Source organism: Myxine glutinosa, chromosome 1 (genome assembly GCF_964187855.1).
Source record: "Myxine glutinosa chromosome 1, kmMyxGlut1.1, whole genome shotgun sequence".
NCBI classification, from domain to species: Eukaryota; Metazoa; Chordata; class Myxini; order Myxiniformes; family Myxinidae; genus Myxine; species Myxine glutinosa.
The window spans coordinates 141,731,394-141,753,728 of record NC_136261.1 but is presented as its reverse complement, the minus strand read 5'-3'; the positions used below and the strand labels follow the sequence as shown (position 1 = coordinate 141,753,728).

The following is a 22,335-nucleotide window of genomic DNA, read 5'->3' as shown; positions in this document are numbered from 1 at the left end:
CAAACTCGTTCGCCGCCGGCAGGGCGCATGCCAGCTCGGTCAGCGCGGAGCTGCTCAATGTGCATACCAGGGAGCTGAAGGTTTCGGCGTTGATTAAACGACGCCGTTGGAGGTCCACCAGCAGTCCGTGTGCGCAGAGGAAGTCGGCGCCTAGCAGAGCCATGGGCACGTTTGCGGTTACAAACGTCCAAGCAAAGCGTTGGCCGCCGAAGCAGAGGGTGACGTTGCGCGGGCCGAAGGTGCGGATGGCCGATCCGTTGGCCGCAACCAGGGAGGGGCCGCAAACCGCGGACTGCCTGTCCTGGTCAGAGGCGGGTATGACGCTCAGTTGGGCGCCGGTGTCGCACAGGAAGCGCCGTCCGGACGCTTTATCCGTGATGTACAGTAAGTTGCCCGTGTGGCCGGCGCTCATGGCTGGTAATGAACGCCGGCCCGGGCGTTTCCCGGCCTGCCAAAGGTGCACGGGGGTCGGCATGTCCGGGCCTTCTGTCCGAACCTGGCATGATAGTAACACCACGCTTGGTCATGTGGAGGCCCCGGTCGTCGTGCTGGAGGTGGTCGGCTCGGTGTAGCGGCCGCCAATTGCGTCGGCAGTTCGGTCGTCGACCGTGCCGGGTGCTTGGGCGCCATGGGTGTTGCGTCGGACGGCGGTGGGCCCCAGGTCGCTGCTGCGATGCGCTGGCCTGCGGCGGAGATCTTGTCGGCTTCCCTGGCAAGGGCACGGGGAGCCGTGATCGTCGTGCTTGCCAGGGCGAGCCGTACCGGGCTAGGCAGCTGACGGAGGAACAGCTCCCGGAACAGGAATGCCGGAGAGTGCTCGCCGAGCAGCGAAAGCATGTAGTCCATTCGCTCGGAAGGGCATGTGTCGCCGAGCTCGGGCAGGTCGAGCAGGCGCCGTGCGTGTTCCGCCGATGGGAGGGCGAAAGCGTCGAGGAGAAGCTTTTTAATCGCGCCGTATTTGTCAGCGGTTGGCGGGCTCTCGAGGAGGCTCAGGGCGCGGGCCGCGGTGGCTGAACCGAGCGCTGCTACCTCATGGTGGAAGCGGGTGTCGTCGGCCGTGATGCCTCGCAGGGCGAACAGGGAGTCCGCCTGTGCGAACCAAACCGCCGCGTGTGCCTCCCAGAAGGTAGGCAGTTTAAGGGCCACTGCCGTGTCCATGTCGGTAGGTCACCAATGAAGGAGCTCGGGCTCCCACGTCGATCGGAAGAATGGACGCGACAAAAAGCTGGAATTCGTCCGAGTTGCTTTATTCAAACAAAACACTCAGGTACTCTGAAAAGCCCGTATATCGGGCAGCAATATATATACACACATTATCCCGGAGCGTTTGTCCAGGAAAGGCGAGAGGGGGCGTGGCCGAGCGTCCTGGCTGCGGCCTGGCAAGTTGAGGGCGAGCCTGCCCGGGCATGCCCGGGCGTCCCGACCGAGGCCTGGCAAGTTGAGCGCGGGCCTGCCCGGGCGTCCTGGACGAGCCCGGAATGGTGATCGCTCCGCGTCCTTGATAGGTGCAAGGCGATTGTGAAAACCCAGCGGTAGCCGCTACAGTATATATATATATATTGTAATTCTTCATTGGCCAAGTTTTTTGATCATGTAGATGCTTTTCGATGCTTTAACCTTTCCCAACCCAGCCATCTTACTTGCTTGTTTCAGTGTTTCATCCCCCTCCCCCTCCGCCTTCTCTTTTCTTGTTTGTTAATTTCCTTGATGATCTCTCCACTGTCAGTTCTAACTTTCTCTTCTATGAGCCTTGCTCCCATAAAAAAAATCCATAGTGCTTTGAATGCAGGGTGATGCATCAATGTGTGTGCCATCCATCAGAAAGATGTTAAGCCACAAAACTAAGCTGCCAACACTGATTTGTGGATGTTAAATCTCCCACGGTGTCTGACAGGAAAAGTGGGCGAGTTAATACCGGCACCCTTCACAAGTTACAAATTTCTCCAAAGAACTGTGGGTAGCAATTGGTCGTCTTGGATAGCCTTGAAAACAGCTTGCACAGTTAGCTGTCACAGAGTGTTGTTATTATTTGGACAGCAAATCCTACTTTGTAAAAATTCACTCTCCCATGCCACATGTGAACAGCAGTCTTTGGCTATGAAGTGCAGCCATGATTGTTAGCACTAGCTGAAGAATGATTTGAAAGTGGTATTTGCCTACTCCTCATTGTGGTTTTGGGTTTAGTCTTTGCTGTATTGATATATGCACCTGGTGTTATGCTGACTTGCACATTCTGTGTTGCAGCCAGCATTTGTACGGCATCACTGGGTTCACCGAAGGCGGCAAGAAGGAAAGTGTCGGCAATGTGGGAAGGTTCGTGTATGATATCTGTTCATACATCTCTTGTTCTGTCTTTTGTGCTCTTTTGCCTCTCAGCTTTTTTTCTCTTGATTGGTAGCAATGGTAGGCTAATGATGTGTCAATGTTACATGAAAAATATATTCACATACCAGACTCATATAAGCTCATGTGTGTGTGTGTGTCAGTGTGTCTCCTGAATAACTCCAAAACCATGAAACCTAGTGACCTGAAACTCTACATGCATACTTAGAGAACTCCAACGGAGTGTATGGATGAAAACTGAGTGTTTGGGTAAATTGAAACACCCCGTTTGAAGATAATTAACTCATCTAATCATGAAAAAAACAAAAACAGGCCGATCATTGGTCAGCCCGCTCTTCCTTGCAGTGATCTAATAGTGGGGGGGGGGGGGGGGGGGGCAATGATTGTGTGACTGTGTGTGATTGTCTGTGTGTGTGTGTGTGTGTGTGTGTATTCATGAAATAATTGTTGTGTTGTGTGTGATTGTGTGTGTGTGTATGTGTCTGTGTGTGTGTGTGTATTCATGAAATACTCGTGTGTGATTGTGTGACTGTGTGTGTGTGTGTGTGTGTGTGTGTGTGTGTGTGTGTGTGTGTGTGTGTGTGTGTGTGTGTGTGTGTGTGTGTGTGTGTGTTGTATTCCAACGAACTACTCGATGAACCAAATTCAATGTTTATTTTTTTAAGTATATGAAATGTCCAGATAACATGTTGCTTTAAGAGTCCTCTCCTTCCCCAAATCAACTGTATCCAGCTCTTCATTTCCCCGAATAAATTTTGCCAACCTAATTTGATCCATCGCCAGCAATATCTCACCATTTCCTCCCTCTCTTACCATTGCTCATGTTCATTTTACCGGGCAGGTATATCATTTGTTATATGCAGTTATAAAAAATAGTTGTCTTTTTATTCAATTGCTTTTAAATTTTCTACGATATCCATCTTGTGAGTTAAAGGTTGAAAACATTCCTTAATGGATTGGGCCTCTTCCTTGATGCGGAAGATTTATTGATCCTGTTTTCTGATCTCCTTGTTGGTCTTCAAATTCGATGTTTCCTTCTCCAGTAAAAGTCTAAATGGCATGTATTTTGGATTTTTTTCCCCCAATAATAGAAATTGATGGATCTTCATTGAAAAAGAAAATTTATTGGAATACAGTTTAATTGCACAAGCAACAAAGCGGTAATCCACATTTTTCTTGCTGTCAACTAACTTGCAGCACAATGACCACTTATACATTCTGCTAATAGAAGCAAGGTACATGAAGGAAGGCTTTCAAGCAAGAAGCAGGCAGTTGTTTTTATTTGGGTATCTCGTCAGGGTATATTAGGGTACGACGTGGGTATATTCGCGTATCTCGCGATAATGTCATTTGTCTAATCCCCTGCTGCTTTTTTGTGATTGTTTTTTTTTTTTTTTTTTTTTTTTTTTTGTATACTGAATCGAGGCTCGTGAAAGAGCTAACATTTACTTCACAAACAAATCAACCAGACAAACAAAATATATAAAAAGAGGGAGCGGAAGACAAGATGGGGAGGGAAGGGGAAGCACACAAACACAACATTTGAGAGCAGGGAGATGTGTGGGAGGGAGAGGGCTTGGGGGGAGGAGGCGTGGGAAGGCGGGGGGGGGGGGGGGTGGGAGAAGTATAAAACACAAGGACACCAAGGACTTCCAGGACAGAAGTTGGTATTTCAAAAAAGTGGAATTGGGGTGAAATTATCGGGGGTAGAAAAGATCAAGGTTTTGGATGGGGGAAGATAAGAGATGGTGGTAAACAGCTGTTTTAAAGACCTGGAGGGTGGAGTGGGATTGAAGAGAGTGAGGGAGTTTGTTCCAGAGGCGGGAGAAAAGAGGAATGAAGGAGTGAAGGTGAGCAGAGAGTTGATTTTGGCAGTTTAACCATAAGAGGGTTGCAGGCAGATCTTGTGCGACCTGTAGGAATATTTGCGGGACAGAGCCCAGAGAGAGCTGGGGGGGCAAGGCCAGAGAGGAGTCGGTAGAAGACGGAAAGACCACCAACCTGCCTGCGGTGAGTGCGCTCAGGTGTGCCAAGGAAGGACTTCGCACGATGGAGGATGCCCAGTCGGCGACTGGCTTTGGAGGCCAGATTTGAAATGTGGTTTTCCCAGGAAAGATCATGACAGATAGTGAGACCCAAAAGCTTGAGTGACAGAACTTCTTGGAGAGGATTATTCAGAAAGTGGATGGGAGGGTTGTCCAGTCGGTCTTTTCGGAGAGACATCGTAAGAGTGTGAAATTTGTCAGGATTGAAAGACATGTTCCACTTGTTTGCCCAGTCTGTGATTTTGTCCAGGTCTGCAGAGAGTGAGGAGGCTGCAGACTACCGATCTGAGGGATGAAGAATGGAGCGACAGAGAGTAGAGTTGTTTAGTTATTTTGATCAGTATAGGTCTCCGCATGCCCCACAACCCCTCTCCCATCAATGGAGATAAAAGTGACGTCACAAAGATGGCGTGAGATGCAAAATAACAACCTGTTCATTACCCTCGCCAGAGGAGAGGGTATTGCATTTGGGTTTGTTTGTTACTTGTCGGAATAGATTCCGGCAAGCATGTTGGTTGGTTGGTTTGTCTGTCTGTCTGTTTGTGCACAGTACTACGTCTACATCGTTGCACATAGCATCGCCATACTTTACACACATATTTGCCTTGCCCTGGAATAGACTGTGCCCAATTTTTAACTCTCTAGGCCCAAGGTCAAGCTCAAGGTCACTCAAAACGTGAAATCAAGGGGGTCGAGTTTTCATTGAAAATATATTTCAAACCACTTTAACTCTGAAAGGACAAGAGATATGCATACACTTACTCAGTTACCTTCCATTGCTTCGCGTATATATATATGTATCGATTTCCCGCCATTTTGATCCAAAATGGCCGATAAAAAAAGTACATTCCGGCAAGTCCTCGGTCTCTGACCGATTTTTCATTTTTGCCGGAAAAGATTCCAGCAAGTATGTTGATCGGTTGGTTTGCCTGTTTGTCTGTTTGTCTGCTTGTCTGCCTGTCTGTGCGCAGTACTACGTCTACACCGTTGCACGTAGAATCGCCAAACTTTACACACATATTTGTCTTGCCCTGGTATATACTGTGCCCAATTGATGACGTCATCGGTCACGTGGTTCCGCCGCCATCTTGGAAAAAACGAAAATCTTTGCACCTCTATATCTCCGAAAGTGCTGAATAGAAAAAATTGTGACATGGCTCATTGTAAAGAACTCTCCTTGGGGAATAAAATATGTTAATGATGATGTCATAGGTGCGTCCATTATGATGTCATAATTCGACAAGTACAAAACTTCATCTGATCAAGATGAAATTTCTTGAGCATAATCTAGGAATAAATTAGTTTAGATAATGATGACGTCATCGGTCACGTGGTTGAGCCGCCATATTTCTCCAAAATTTCCGATAAAAAAAGTATATTCCGGCAAGTCCTCGGTCTCTGACCGATTTTTCATTTGTCTGTCTGCCTGTTTAACTGTCTGTCTGTTTGTTTGTTCGCACAGAACGTGGGTATGCTTTTCGTTTCACCCTTTGGTCCGATTGACAGATTTTTTTTGGCATAGGAGCGCCTCCCACTGTATAATTTTTTGATAATCATGACGTCATACATCACATGATATGGACGCCATTTTGGAAAAACCGAAAAACTTTGCACCTCTTTGCACCTTTGCACCCCCTTTGCACCTTTGTCTCCGAAACAACTCCATGGAAAAAATTGAAACATGGCTCATTGCCAAGTACTCCCCATGGGGAACAATATATATTCAGGATGATGTCATCGAGCCTTCATTATGACGTCATAATTAGACAAGTAGAACGCTTGATCCGATCAGTTTGAAATTTATTGAGCATAATCTGCACAAACATTGTACAGGATAATTAAATTGACGACGTCATCGGTCACGTGGTTTGGCAGCCATATTGGATTGAACATAAATCGATGTCATCAATAAAACAAACAAACACCGCAGCTAATAAACACCACATAATATACATCACGGAAATACAACTTGGTGAGGGTCTGCAATCTCTGATTGCTCTTTCTTGTTTATTCTGTGCAAGTGTGCATATGCAAGTGTGAAAAGGCACTGGGTTTAATTTGTGTGAAACGACCTGCATAACCCCCACCACCATCCTCTTCAGCCATGATGTTGTCATAGTCTGTTTGTAGTAAGAATTATATATTCGCCAAAATGAGGTTGTCGCTACAGTGAAGTTAATTTGTGGCCTTTTTCATGCCTCTCTTGCTCGGATCTATTCCTAATGCAGGAGATAGGTAGCAGGGCCTAATCTATACTGTCATTGCTGTGAAATGTCACCAGTAAAACATGCATGGCCTGCACGACCCATTGTGAGACTTGATGTATTTTGGGCGAGCAGAGTTTGCCACAAGGCCCATGGCATGCACCCTTCACTACCTTTGCTCATTGTGCATGGGCTTTGGTCTTTGACATTTGTCATGATATTTCAAAGTTTCTGTACGTCAGCTTTAATGTCAGCTCCAAGTCAAATAGCACTAGCTTGCACTTTGATCACTGGATTGCAATATAACTATAACGAGAAATTCATACTTTCTAATTATTTATAAATTAATCATAGTTGTAGTTAGATTGTAATGATAGAATGTGTGTACAGGATGATGAAATCCCAGTCTGTGTTTTCCAATTTTGTTAATCCATACATTTTGCAGTGGACCATGCTGAAGGGCAGATTCTTACCTTGCGTTTTCAATGCTACAAGTTGAAATAGCTGTGGCTAAGTTTTACAAAAATGATTCGATACATGAACGATGTTTCTAAAATTGCTTAATTTTATTATCTCTGAAAAGTTAATCTTCATTTAATGTTGATACCGAAGGTCACTCTTGCTTCCAGAGTATTACTTTTTTGAGATATGTTCCAAGCACTACGTCTCAGAAGAGAGCCTCATATGAGCCTCAACAATTCCTAATCAAGGAATGTGTGCGTGTGCGTACATGTATGTGTGTGTGTGTGTGTGTGTGTGTGTGTGTGTGTGTGTGTACATGTATGTATGTGTGTGTGTGTGTGTGTGTGTGTGTGTGTGTGTGTGTGTGTGTGTGTGTGTGTGTGTGTGTGTGTGTGTGTGTGTGTGTGTTGCTGGGTGTGATATCCGAAAGCATGTTTCAGAAGGTGGAACGGAGCCCTCCCAGGTCTCAATGTATCCACCTTTGTGTATGTGCATGTATGTGTGTGCATGTGTGTATGTGAACGTCATGGAATCATTGCTTCAGCAAAGTCATGGAATCCATCATTGCTTCGGATATCAAATCCTTCCTCTTCTCCAATGGCTTGATCTCTGATCATCAATTTGGTTTCAGACCAGGTCACTCTACTCTGGACATGCTGCTTCTGCTGTCTCAACAATGGATGGAGGTCCTCGATGCCAAACAGGAAATCAGAGCTGTCTCCCTTGACATATCATGTGCCTTCGATACGGTCTGGCACTCTGCTCTTCTCACCAAACTCTCCTCCAATGGTATCCATGGAAATCTCCACGCATGGCTTGCAGACTTCCTCTCTGGTCGTAGTCAACGTGTGTCCCTGAATGGATTTCTCTCCTCTCCCCTTCCTGTTCAGGCTGGAGTTCCCCAAGGCAGTGTTCTGGGCCCAGTGCTTTTTCTGGTCTTCATCAATGATCTCTCTGACTCTTTGGAAAATCCTCTCTATCTCTTTGCTGATGACTCCACTCTCTGCCGCTCCATACCCCATCCCTCAGATCGGCAGTCTTCAGCCTCCTCACTCTCTGCAGACCTGGACAAAATCACAGACTGGTCAAACAAGTGGAACATGTCTTTCAATCCTGACAAATCTCACACTCTTATTATGTCTCTCCGAAAAGACCGACTGAACAACCCTCCCATCTACTTTTTCAACACTCCTCTCCAAGAAGTTCTTTCACTCAAGCTTTTGGGCCTCAATATCTGCCATGATCTTTCCTGGGAAAACCACATTTCCACGCTGGCCTCCAAAGGCAGTCGCCGACTGGGCATCCTCCGTCGTGCGAAGTCCTTCCTTGGCACACCTGAACTTCGCACCACACACAAAGCTTTCATTCACAGCTCAATGGAATACTGCTCTTCCCTCTGCACTGGGGCTCCTGCCTCACACCTAGCTCGGCTCACGCTGTTGAAACCAAAGCTTTCAGAATCCTTGGAATCTCCTGCGATGAAGCTAACTCCGAGGGCCTTTCACTCACTCACCGCAGGCAGGTAGGTGGTCTTTCTGTCTTCTACCGACTCCTATCCGGCCTAGCTCCCCCAGCTCTATCTGTGCTATGTCCCCCAAATATTCCTACAGGTCACACAAGATCTGCCAGCAGCTCTTTTCTGGTGAAATTGCCAAAATCAAGACTCTCTGCTCACCCTCACGCTTTCATTCCTCTTTACTCCCACCTCTGGAACAAACTTCCACGCTCTCTACAATCCCACTCCTCTCTCTACGTCTTTAAAACAGCTGTTCATCACTATCTCTTATCTTCCCCCATCCAAAAGCTTGATCTTTTCTACCCCTGTTAATTCACCCCAGATCTACTTTTTTGTAATACCAACTTCTTTCCTGGAAGTTCTAGCAGTGTGCATGTGTTCTATAACTCTCCCACTAGCAGTGTCTTCCCCCCCCCCCCTTCCCATGTCTTGTCCCCCCAAGTCCTCTCCCTCCCACAGATCTTCCGTTGTCCCTGTTCTCTTCTGTTGTACTTGTGTGCTTCCCTCTCTCTCCCCATCTTGTCTCCCGCTCCCTTTATTATATGCTTTATGTGTCCGTTTTTTTTTTGTGATTAATGTTCGCTCTTACACGAGCCTCGATCTTGTATACAAAAAAAATAAAGTGTGTATGTGTGTATGTATGTGTGTGTATGTGTGTATGTGTGTATGTATGCATGCATGTGTCTGTGTATGTGTGTGCATGTGTATGCGTGACCACCACCACATGTGTGTATGTATTCATGTGTCTTGTGCGACCTGCGTCGTATTTCTCAACCCCCCACCCCCTCCCTTTCCACTCGGTTCTGCCAAATCTCATGCCCCCTTCCCACTCATGTGTTTGTGTGTGTATGTATGTGTGTGTCCACACATTTTCTGTGTGTGTGTCTGAACTCATATTTTTTTACCACTAATTATATAATTAATTGTACAGTACTGTAAGGGCTGTCTCAAAAGTTAAAATAAACTTTAGAGATGTCACATGTAACACCTAAAACTTGTTTTATTTATCAACTTGGAGCAAATGTGTGATGCAATATGTTGGGAAAACATTGTAGATGTGTAATATGAGAATGAATGCATCTTCCATGCAAAATACCCCCCCACCATAAACCATGATCTTTTCTAACCCCCTCCGCTCCATCCCCTAACCCAAATATTTCGAAATTTTCATTTTTTTCTTCCTGAGAATTTTCTTGTGTATTCATATTGTTCAACCCATTTGTCTTCCCCTACAGCTCATGCTATGCACATCCCTTATTACTCCCGCCAGGCCAGGGAGTAATGCATTCGATCGTGTCCGTCCATGTCCGTCCATGTGTGTGTTTGTGTGTTCGTGTGTTTGTGAACAAGATATCTGGAAAAGTTCTGAACGGATTTGGATGAAAGTTGGTGGGATGATTGCCCTTGGGATAAGGAAGAATTGATTAGTTTTTGGTGAAGCTCAGGATATTATTCCGGATCCAGGAATTTTTTGAAGGATTTTTTTTACCATTGGAAGATAGGGATCAGCAGCGGCCACCCACGGCGGGAGTATGCGCTCTACTGAGTGGCGTTCTAGTTTGTCCATGTCTCTCTCCATTTTGTCTTTCAACCCCACTTTTACTGTTTTCCACCTCTCTCCACTGTTCCTTTTGTTCTGTTGCATTCTGGTCTGTTCTATGTTCTAGCTCTTCCGCAAGCCTCAACTTTGTATAAAAAGTAAAATATTTGATCCAGAGCAGATATATCACTTATAGGTTGAAATTTAAGTTTTATTTTCCTTTAAGTTTGCTTGCTTTTGGTCAAGTGACACGTTTTTGTGGGAAAAGGGATAACCACTCAATGCATTTTTCTTCCATGTTAAAGTGCACCCTTATTTGCAATTTTCACTATTCTAAATCGACTTTTCAACATCATTAAATGCATTAAATATTAATACATTAAAAAAGATATATATATATATATATATATATATATATATATATATATATATATATTTAATGTTTATTTTCTTTGTCTTTCAGGGTTTTCAGCAGAAGTTTGCCTTTCACAGCAAGGAGATAGTTGCAATCAGCTGCTCGTGGTGTAAGCAGGCTGTGAGTCAAAGATTCTTCATCATCTGTATCTCCAGTGGAGAAACAAGTCAAAATGAACTAGTACCTTTTAAGAAAGTCTTCATCATTGATTTCCATTTTTGTGAACATTGTACTTTTGAGAAAGTTAGAAATATGAAGCATGCACACTTAAGCTTGATTCCAACTTACAAACTAGACAGGTCAGCTCTAAACAAGATTCATACAAGCTTTGAGATATAGATTATCTGTTGTTGATAGAACATCTTGTAGCATGCACTAAGTGATTGCTTATTGACTTTCTGCAGAATTGTACCATCCATCTGAAGGACGTTAAGTCACAGGACTTGTTTGCCAGCATTAGTCGTTAGTGGATGTTAATAATCTCATGCTATCTTCCATGAAGAGTAGGTTAGTTATACCCGGTACCCTGGACAAATCCCAAGTTCCTGACAAACTGTTGGGAAGGCAACGGCAAACTACACAGTAAATTTATTGCCAAGGAGCTGCTTCAGCAGTGCCAATGCTCTGCCAAGAGTATGGTTCATTAATCATAATAATGATGATGTTAAAACTTTACCAACCAAAGAAAAAACAAAAACAGTCATTACGTCCAATTGTTATTGATCTGTTTTAAAAGGCAAATATAATAGCATATTTTACTCGGTTTTCAATACTCACAACAATGCAAAAAAAATTACCTGGTTGAAAATCAGTGAAAAGAGTAAACTTTTCAGGTCCCTACAAAGCTTTGACATTTCTTCTAAAGGTCATCACCATCATCCTCAAACTCATCCTGACATCTGATCTTTTCACCTCTTTCATATTGTCTGTCCTTCCAGCTACATAAGTTGCTCATAAAGTAAGGCTTCCAATTTTTTTTCTCTATGTTAATTAAGACTCAAAACACAATGCTCATTAATTTCCACTTTTGTGACTATTGCATTCAAAAGGCAATGCACGATGTAGCAAGACTCAACATGATGTGCTCAACATGATGTCTAACATGATTATTTTAAGCCGACACAAATAACAAAAAATCAATGGGCTGGCACCCCCTGTTCCTAAATCTTTGAGATTTATCCTCAGACAGTCTTGGTCATTTTTGGGTCACTTAATGCCGAACTTGTTTTCGACTTTATGCCAATGGATAGAAACATCAACCCTAATAATTGTACTGCTCTCCTTTATTGCAGAAACTATACATATTTCTTCTTACTATACATGTCTTTAAAAAAACAAAAGGGAGTGATAAGATTCAAAAGTGTTTAGCATTAATAGAAGAACACTTTGTGGGCAATAATTATTTCTGTTTTATTGGGTATCTCTTCTATACCAAGACAACTAAAAAATTATAAATTATTGCTACAATGTGATTTTTTTCCTGATTCATCTGAAGAAGAAGAACCACATTTGGAGGCCATTTTTCCCCGCAGAGCAGGGGTTAGCCTCCGGGCACTGTGGTCCCCTTTTTGAAGTGATGTTTTATGGCCGGATGCTCTTCCTGCCCCCAACCCTGTTAGTCGCCTCTTGCGACACACAGGGAATTACCAGTGAACTGGTACTCAATTTGCCGACCTCGGAAGGATGATAGGCTGAGTCAACCCCCCTGGTGTTAATTCAGCGATCGACCGGGATTCAAACCCAGGATCCTAGGATCCCAAGCCGGCACCCTAACAGCTTCCTGATTCACCTGCTGAGAGTATATTACGAAAAACATTGGAACCTTATTCCATGGCGCTGTACAGCTGTTACCGTCATGCCTCTGTCACCATGATGTTGAGCCGGAGCAATCCGAGTGGGTCATCACTCATCAGATTCCGAGTGGTGGCGTCTCCATCCTATCGGTTTCATTGGTGTAAAGGTCGTTGCACTTTTATCTGCCTACGTTGGAGATATTATTTCCCTGCTTTTGTCGACCTTGCGGTGGAGATGACTACGATGGCAGAACGCTTCAGTTGCGAAAGATACAGCAACTACATGGTGGACAACAACTACGTGGAAATTTGGAATTTTGCATCATGTGCTGAAACGAAAGCGAGGCTGTAAATGAAAGTGAGGATACAAAGCCAGAAGCCATATCAGACGTTTAATTTTGACCACCATTGCAACCGCTTCTGACGTACTCATTCCTTCATGGCACTTCAGTATAAAATCCTATTCAACGTAACAACAGTGAGATGATCCATTATCTTCACCCATGTCTATCCTCAATGCTGTTATGCAACCCATGCTCCCTTAATAGTAAAGTTGACCAATTAGGCTTGATTATGAAGAATAATAGTATTGATGTTGCAGCAATCTCTGAAACTTGGTTTTCCCCTGATCAATCTGCAGACTCATCAAATATTCCAGGCATTTGTGTTTTCGCCCAAGGATGGAGTGATGAGGAGGAGTGACAATTTGTACCTAGCATTATATTGTTGCTACACCACTCAATGTCTCAGCTCCTGATGACCAAGAAGTTGGTTGAGGGTCCGACATTCACGTCTGCCACGATCGATTGTGAGAATATTCGTCACTGCTGTCTACCAACCTCCAAAGAGTCCATTAGCACATGTATTGTTAGATCACTTTCTCACTCATCAGCCAGATACTGGAATCATCATCCTGGGTGATTTCAATCGACTTGAAATTGATGCTTTACTTTGACTCAATGGTGCAGATAGTCAACCAGTCCACTTGCAATGATACAACACTGAACCAGATTGCAACTAATCTTTCTGATTATTACAGGATCCAAGACCGCAAGCCCCCCTCCCATGTAGTAATGTTGTTTGCACACTTGTCATGAGAGAGAGAGAGAGAGAGAAAGAGAAAGAGAAAGAGAAAGAGAAAGAGAAAGCAATATACTCAAATTGGGAGCATGGTTGAGCAATTATGACTTGTCTGAAGTCATGTCTACTGAGAAAGTGACCAAGTGCAATGTCTTCTATCACACAGGCAATTGACACCTACTTTCCACAGCGAGGTGTTCACCAGCATCTGCAGGCCAAAGCATGGGCAGTGCTGTACATGAAGACTATTGTACAAAAAATTGTCAGCATGTCTTCCACCTTCATAGAAAATGTCCAAGCTGGAAACGCCACCGCAATAAGGTCATACGCCTAATTAAGGCAGAAAAGTGAGATTAATACGCTTGTAAATTTGAATGTCCAAAACGTTCAAACCTAAGAACATGGTATCGAAACATTTGATTAATGCCTACTAGCAATAGCAGTTTACATCGCATTATTGCAGTTGAGAATATCGATCAATCAGAATCCAAAGCGATAGCAATATGTTCACACTTTGCATCCGTTGGAAGAGATTTACAATGGCTGAACTTCTCCTTACTTCCAGCGTATTCACCATCTCTTCCGATTTGTCTGGTTCGACCTTGAGGGATCTCCCGAAAATTTGGGAAAATCAGATCTCGAAAAGCAAGCGGTCCCGGCAACATCTCTTCCAGACTTATCCATCAGTTCTCTTAGGAACTAGCTGAACCGTTGATGGACATCATTGATGCATCATACGTGCAACAGACAGTCCCAGCACAGTGGAAAAGGGCACGTATTGTCCCTATTCCTAAATCGTTCTCTGCCACCATTGACAACTTGCATCCCATTACTCAAGTTGATCATTTATCAAAGATTACAAAACACTTTAGAGCACATCGAATGAGGGAGGCAATGAAGTACTGCCTTGATCCTAAACAGTTTGGAAAGAAAAAAGATGCCTCAACCTCGCACTGCCTGATTGATGTCCTTCACACACTTCGTGAGAATGCAGAAACATCGGAATCAATTTATACGATGATGCTTAAGGACTTCCTCAAAGCCCAGGGTCTGTTGAGGGACCCGAGCTTCTCCTGTAATTTTTATGCCACCGCCTCCGAAGGTGGCCAAAGGCATTATGTTTTCGGGTTGTCCTTCCGTCCGTCCGTCTGTACGCCCGTCCGTACGGGATAACCTCGTTTTTCTCAGAAAACGCATGTCTGATTGAGACGAAACTTTCAGAGTAGGAGTGACACCCATGCAGAATGTTTTTATGATAATTGTGATATCATAGGTCATATGGTATGGTAGCCATCTTGGATTAAATGCAAATAATTAAAAAAATATTTCTCGGAACTCGCTGAATGGAAAAATTTGAAACTTTGCACATTGTCAAGTGTTCCCAATGGGGAACAAAAGCATGATAATGATGACATCATAGGTGAAGTGGTATGCCAGCCAAAAATGTTTCAATCAAATTCCTTATCCCAAAAATCTGAAATTGCATGCACATCATCTATGACCCATTGGTGTTGAAATATTAAACTTATGACATCATAAGTCACATGGTTTGGCAGCCATATTGGATTTAACCTAAAACCTTAAAAAAAACATGTTCTCTCAAACCACCAAATCGGTTGACTCAAAACTTTATGTGTGTCATTGACTAGGCATGGCGATTAAAAGTTGATCACACAAACATCATTGGTCACATGATGTGACAGCCATATTGGATTGAAGGAAAATATTAAATAATTATATATCTGAAACCGCTTACCCTATCGATGTGAAATTTTACAATATCATCTAACATCATTGGTGCATATAGTGTGATAATGATGATGTCGTAGGTCACGTGGTATGGCAGCCATCTTGGATAGAAAAACGAACCTTATCAGATCAACACGAAACTTCACAAACATGATCCCCTACCAATACATATGCAGAATGTACATTTTTAAAAGGCCATATGTCATGTGGTATGGCAGCCGTATTAGCTTGAAAGCCGATATTTAAAAAATTCCCTTCTCTGAAACTGCTTCATCGATCGATGTGAAACCTGTCATGGCTGATGAAAATGTCATACTTGAAAACAGCTGAAAGGATTTAAATCAAACTTGTTTATTTTTAGGACAGTGAACGAGGGCATCGACCCGTTGTGGGACTTTGCGGAGGCATATTGGTGACACAGTCGCATTGTTCTAGTTTTTTACAGTACAGTGAAACCCCTCATCGGCTCATCCTCATTTCCTCATCATTACATTTAAACCCAGAAGCAATTTGCTTTCCTTGCCGGCTTTCTTACCGGAAATAAAACAACATTTACCGCTGTTAATAGTACAGTTTCAAACCCTGCGCCAAGAGGGCCTGTGCTGCCTCTCGAAAATGGTTATTAACCAGACATGTGCCTTAAAAAGAAATAAGTTTATATCGCCTTTGTCCAAAAAAAAATATTAACCATCTTCTCACGTATTTTTTTTGCATGTAATGTAAAAATGTAAAAATGTAAATTTAATGTAAAATGTAAAAAAAAATTATGTAAATGTAAAATGTAAAAAATGTAAAAAATGTAAAAATGTAAAAATTGTAAATGTAAATTTAAAATGAATTAAAATAAATTTAATTAAATATATTTTAAATAAATAAATTAAATTAAATTAAATTATTATTAATTATTATTATTATTATTAAATTAATTATTATTAAATTATAAATTAAATTAAATTAAAATAAATATTAAATAAATAAATAAATAAATAAAATAAATTAAAAGAAATTAAAAAATTTAAATTTAAAAAAATAAATTTAAAATGTAAAAAAAAATGTAAATAATGTAAAAAAATGTAAAAAAAATTTTTTTTTTTTTTCCTCACGTATTTTTTTTGCCAATCTTAGGGAGAAATAATGTTCAACAGTCGAGGGTGCGAATTGACTCGATCGGTCCAAACGTCCCTCTATCTCTATTTTTCAATCACACGGCTAAGTAAAAGTGACCATTTTTTTCTTGGTAAAATATTCAGGTAAATGACACGGGTAAATAATAATTTTGTCCTTGTGTGCATTTTATTACCTCCACCACCAAAGGTGGATGGAGGTTATGTTTTCTAACCCCTGTCTGTCTGTCTGTCTGTTTGTCCATTTGTTTGGCCGTTTCTTTGCGAGCAAGATATCTCAAAAAGTTGTGGACGGATTCGGACGAAATTTGGCAGAGATGTCACATATGTGACAAGGACGAAATTATTAGATTATGGTGAAGATTTGGATTCGGATATGATAATTATTTAATTTTTTAGTGATTCTTCACCATTGGGAGATAGGGCCAAAAACGATACAAAGCCGGATATCTCAAAAAGTTGTGGACAGAAGAATTTAATTCAATGCGATTCTGTATTGTGATTTTCTGGTCTACTCTAGGATACAAAATGTAAACTGTTCACCTGGCAGAGGTATGCTCTCTACTGAGTGCCGTTCTATTTATATGCTGTTTGAGGCCGTTTGTCTGTAGCAATCATGACGCTTTGGACATATGGACCGCACTGTATGTCCCGTACTCTGCAACACGTATGAGGTGCAGCAACGTCAACTTGTATAATATAATTGTTAATGCTTTATTTATTTACTTTTCAACACTTGTACTGTGAGCTGAAAAGGCTGCTGTGATTTTGCTTTATTTATGAGCTCGTTGCTACTCTAATTTAGGATCTTCCTTAAAGAAAGTTCCTTAAAAAGTTATAAAAGAGAGAAGGGGTGAGGGTGGGGGCCCTGAGGTTGGTTACCTCGGGGCCCGTGCTGCCTCTCGACGCCCCTGGATGGATATGTGTGCCTACCAGAGTTTCCTAGGGAACTAAATTTGTGCCTGTTTTATTCCTTGCCATGATTAAAAATGTGAAGTTGCCACCGGCATACATTGCTTCAAATATGTCGACGATCTGACATTTATTGGAAAGGATTTGTGTGGAATCTTTTATGCGATCAGTTCTTGAGAAACTTCCAAATTGGTCTGCAGATTGCACACGCCAAAAAGTGTGCAATTGTTGACATTTGTTTCGCCTTGAAACAAACCAACCCCTTCCAACTTGTCACTGAATGATGTGACAATCCAAAATTATATTATCAAACTGTTGGGTATTGTTATCCAGGTGTATGTGAAATTGGACGATCCTATCAGTTATATTGCCAAACGAGCTAACAGGTGTTTGTATATGCTTCAGAAGTTGAAATATAATAATTTATTTGCAGGCAATTGGATCTTGTAACCATTTTCACATCTATTGTCCGCCCTGTATTGGAATATTGGGATCCTGTGTGGTCGAGCGGAATCGCAAAGCAGCAAAGTAATGCAATTGAAATTGTTCAAAAAAGAGCTTGCAGAGTTATCCTTGGCCATAACTATCATGGTTACTTAGATTCCTTACACGATTGTGGTCTGGAGTCACTCAAAAGCAGACTGATCAACTTTTGCCAAATTTCAAGCTTCAAAATTTGCTACCCGCAGACAGATCTCATAGTGGCCACAAATTACGGAACAAAAAACAATTAACTGAATTAAGATGTAAAGCAACAACATTCCTGAACAGCCCAATGTCAAAATCTTAACCACACAATGAATCTTATCTCGGGAATGTTATATTTTGAACTCTGATGTCAGGTATATATTTAAATTAAGATGGAATTTATCCATTTCCTTTCTTTTAATGTTATTTTTCCTCTCTTCTTGCTAATTTTTTTGAAATATTTTTTATTTTTCCATCACCTTATTTGTAAAATTAATGCTTGTAAAGCTTATACCTTAAATGGGTCTTTCACTACAATGGAAGTTGATTTGAAATAATCCATTGATTTATTATTATTATTATACTTAAGAGACTCTGTCAACATTTGACAAAGTCTGTGATGGTAAGGGAACCTTAATCATCATACACCTCCTTCCTCTCTCTCCTGCAATCATCTGCATGCTCACAGTATCACAACAAGGTTTCATGCTTCATGCTGCAGCACATTGAGGAGCCGTGCACATTGGGAGTGCACGCTGCTGTGATTATCCCTCCAACTTGGATAATCCGAGCTCGGAAATCCCAGGTGAGTTATTGCGAGGACTTGCATGTTTCTTATAAGTTTTGCCTTTTTGACGTCTCGGTTGATAAACGTTTGTGAACAAGATCGAGATGTCAAATGGCAGACTCAAGGAAGCCGTCGATATTTGTCCGGCAACTTTGAACCAACATCGATTTCAAAATCGATCTTTGCGGAACTCATGAACACTACAATGCAGGCAGTGGAGTTCAGCTTTAATGACAACGTGTGTACGATTGGACGGGGGTAGTGATGGGTTCTCCATTAGATCCGGCGCTTGCTCACATCATCTGTTTTCATGAGGAGCTTTTTTTTCAAGATCGCAACACCAAACTCAGATACAACACACAACAAGCATTTTAAGGCCATTTTCCCTGCTAGAACGGGGGTTAGCCTTGCGGGCCCCATGACAATCTTCTCCATTTTGCCCTATTTTCTGCATCTCCCCTTCTTAACCCCCTTGCCCGCATTTCTTCTTCCAAACATACACACCAAACTCAGATGTTGTGTATATTTTCATTATTTGGACAATTGCAATTTTTGAATCTGCTACTCCTTGCACAGACTTCTTTGCACATATGTGCACTCCATCCAATGCTCAAGTTCACTTTTGAGATGGAGCAAATGAATGTACTCCCCTTTCTAGAAGTGTTCGTCTGGGGATGGATTCTGGACTACAGGCTACTTTCAGTGCAGTACACATGGTTGGACTCCTTCAGTCCATTGTACTATATGATTGCCTTCATTAAGCTGCCATTGAGAGGTAAAATCTCTCAAACATTTTAGGGAGTGAAGCAAGAGGTTTCACACTGTCGTATCGTATGCAGCCTGTGGCTGCTGGTTGCATCATTTCACTGGAAGCACGTTTGTGCCGCTGATGCAGTGCCCCAATTACCAGTGAACTGGTACTCAATTTGCCGACCTCGGAAGGATGACAGGCTGAGTCAACCCCCCTGGCGTTAATTCAGCGATTGACCGAGATACAAACTCAGGATCCTAGGATCCCAAGCTGGCACCCTAACTGATAAGCCAACACCAGGCTTAGGTCTCACACTGCTATCTATCACCAGGATGCAGCACAAGTGATATCTACCATCCATAAAAAGCTCCCACCATTCCAGAAATATGTATTCCATATGAATTTCAGTGCCGGTATGATGCCAGTTACGTAGGTCGTACGTCCGAAAGACTGGAAGACCGAATCAACCATTGGCAATTCGCAACAATCAACACACACTCTGCACACAACCACCTCACACATGGAAGAACACAACAAGAAGTACTTGTTCAAAAAGCAATTCTGCAATTTGCCAGCATTTGCTGAATGTGCAGATGAATATCACATCGAGTGGTTTCGGATTGTGGCAAGTGCACATGCCGTGTCACATTTACGCATTCTTGAAGTCACATTTATCGACACACGAGCTTATTTTCGTTGAAAACAAAAAGAGTTTGTGCAAACACTTCACTTGTTTTGACCCTACTGCAGTATTGTGGGAGGTCTTAGGTTCGCACGCTGCCTCATAGCCATGGCACACAGTACATTGAATTCAGCAGCACTCCGAAAAGTTAATGAGGAACCAGGTCTGAGCATAAATTGTTTTGAGTCTGCATTTCCAGTATTCTTGCATGTGCCCCCGACAAGTGCAAGAAAAAAGCTCCGGAAATATCTGCTCTAATTTTTGCAATATTACTTATAACCTGTACGTGAGGAAGATAATGTGGTTACCTCCACCACCGAAGGTGGATGAAGATTATGTTCTCACCCCTGTCTGTTTGTTTGTTTGTATGTTTATCTGTTTGTGATCAGGATATCTCAAAAAGTTGTGGACATATTTGGACAAAATTTGGTGGAGATGTTGGGCGTGTGACGTGGACTAAATTATATGATTTTGGTGAAGATCCAGATCCGGATCAGATAATTTTTAGTTCCCGATAGACTTAATCCAAAATGAGGGCTTTTTTATTTGGTCTCGGCCATTTGTTCGTGCGTCCGTGCGTCCGTATGTCCGTGCGTCCGCAACCATATCTTGAAGATGCATGGATCGATTTTGTTCATACTTAGCACAAAGACAAAACATGACGGTATGCATATGCACATCATTTTTTTCCGCAATGCAATCAAAGAGGGCCAACTGGCGACCATTTTGGTACTTAAACATGTTTACCAACAATATCTCGGACATGCATGGTCCAATTTTGTTCAAACTTGGCACAAGCACAGCATATGACGGCATACACTTCACTTTATTTTGTGATTGATAAAAGATGGCCGACTGGTAGACTGGCAGCCATTTTAGTTGTAAACAAGCGTTACACCTAGGTCCCCCATCGGTGAAGTGATGTGAGTTGACAAAGTGGAAGACGCAAGGCGGCCATCTTGGATTTTGACGTGGCGACACAATTTTCAATAGCGTTCTCCCTTATGCGTAGATACACCCACACACCAGATTAGAAGTTGGTACTTCGCTTATTTTTCAAGATATTCTGCTCACAAGGTTCAGACATACATGGTGGTGGCCATCTTGGATTTTGATGTGGCGACCCAATTTTAAATAGCCTTCTTCCTTGTGCCTAGATACACCCAAACACCAGATTAGAAGTTGGTACTTCGCTTATTTTTCAAGATATTCCGCTCACAAGGTTCAGACATACATGGTGGTGGCCATCTTGGATTTTGACGTGGCGACCCAATTTTCAATAGCCTTCTTCCTTATGCGTAGATGCACCCACACACCAAATTAGAAGTTAGTACTTCGCTTATTTTTCAAGATATTCCGCTCACAAGGTTCAGACATACATGGCGGCGGCCATCTTGGATTTTGACGTGGGTTGCACCCACACACCAAATTAGAATTCGGTCCTTCGCTTACGCACGCACGGACGGACGCACGCACGCACGCACAGACGGACGCACGGACGGACGCACACACGGACGGAGGGGAAAACCATAGTCCCCCTTTCGCTCCGCGGTGCGACGGGGGACAAAAAGCAATATTGACCACGTCCTCAACCATTTCTCAGACATGCAATTATCGACCTTGTTCAAATTTGGCACGCAGTTAATGAATGATAGGTTACATATGCACGTCATTCTTTTTCGAGATCAGATCCAAGATGGCCGACTGGCGGCCATCTTGTTACTTGAACATGTCCCCATCCATTTATCGGACATGCATGGACTGATTTTCTTCAAACTTGGCACAAATACAATACATGAGTAAACATACGCAGAAAAATTGGTTTTGTCATCCGACCAGTCTTAGCTCAGTACAGTAAAATTACTAAAACTACGCCAGGGGCGAGTTGGTACTCGCCAACTAGGTTGATAGGAGAGGATCGAGTTGGCGAGTTGATAGGAGAGGATCGAGTTCCGCAAAGATCGAGTTGGTACTACCATACTTCCCCCCTTTTACATTTTATGTCTTTTTCTTCTTGTTTAAGTGATGCCTTCACCATTGAGAGATAGGGCGAAAACGATAGTTAAGCACGATATCCGAAAAAGTTATGGACAGATTCGGCTGAAACTTGATGGACAGATTGCGTGTGTGACAAGGAGCAATATTGATTCAATTTTGGTGAAGGTTCGAATCCGGGTCCGGAGACAATATTTTTAAAATTTATTTCGTGTTTCTTCACCATTGAATGATTGGACCAAAAACTGTATATAGCATGGCATTTCAAAAAGTTGTGGACGGATTCGGATGAAACATAGTGGGCATGTGACGAGGGCTAATCGATTCGATTTTGGTGACTATTCGAATCCGGATCCGAACACGAAATTTTTTCTAAAATTTAAAGTGATTCTTCACCATTGAGTGATCGGGCTAAAAATGATATGTAGCACGATATTTTAAAAAAAGTTATGGACGACGCGATAAAACT

General features: G+C 42.6%; 1 protein-coding gene across 10 annotated transcripts in view; it reads left to right on the top strand.

Annotated features, from left to right (window-relative positions):
* Window positions 1-22,335, top strand: part of LOC137429041 (diacylglycerol kinase iota) — a 687,154-nt gene that overhangs the window by 333,385 nt on the left and 331,434 nt on the right. For all 10 annotated transcript variants that reach the window (XR_013623429.1, XR_013623428.1, XR_013623427.1 and 7 more), the window contains 3 exons: window positions 2,245-2,313; window positions 10,574-10,645; window positions 18,340-18,456. Coding sequence is in view for 7 of the 10 variants with exons in the window: in XM_078777718.1 (XP_078633844.1) it covers window positions 2,245-2,313; window positions 10,574-10,645; window positions 18,340-18,456 (258 nt within the window). In the remaining 3 variants the exon portion in view is untranslated. The remainder of the gene's footprint in view (window positions 1-2,244; window positions 2,314-10,573; window positions 10,646-18,339; window positions 18,457-22,335) is intronic.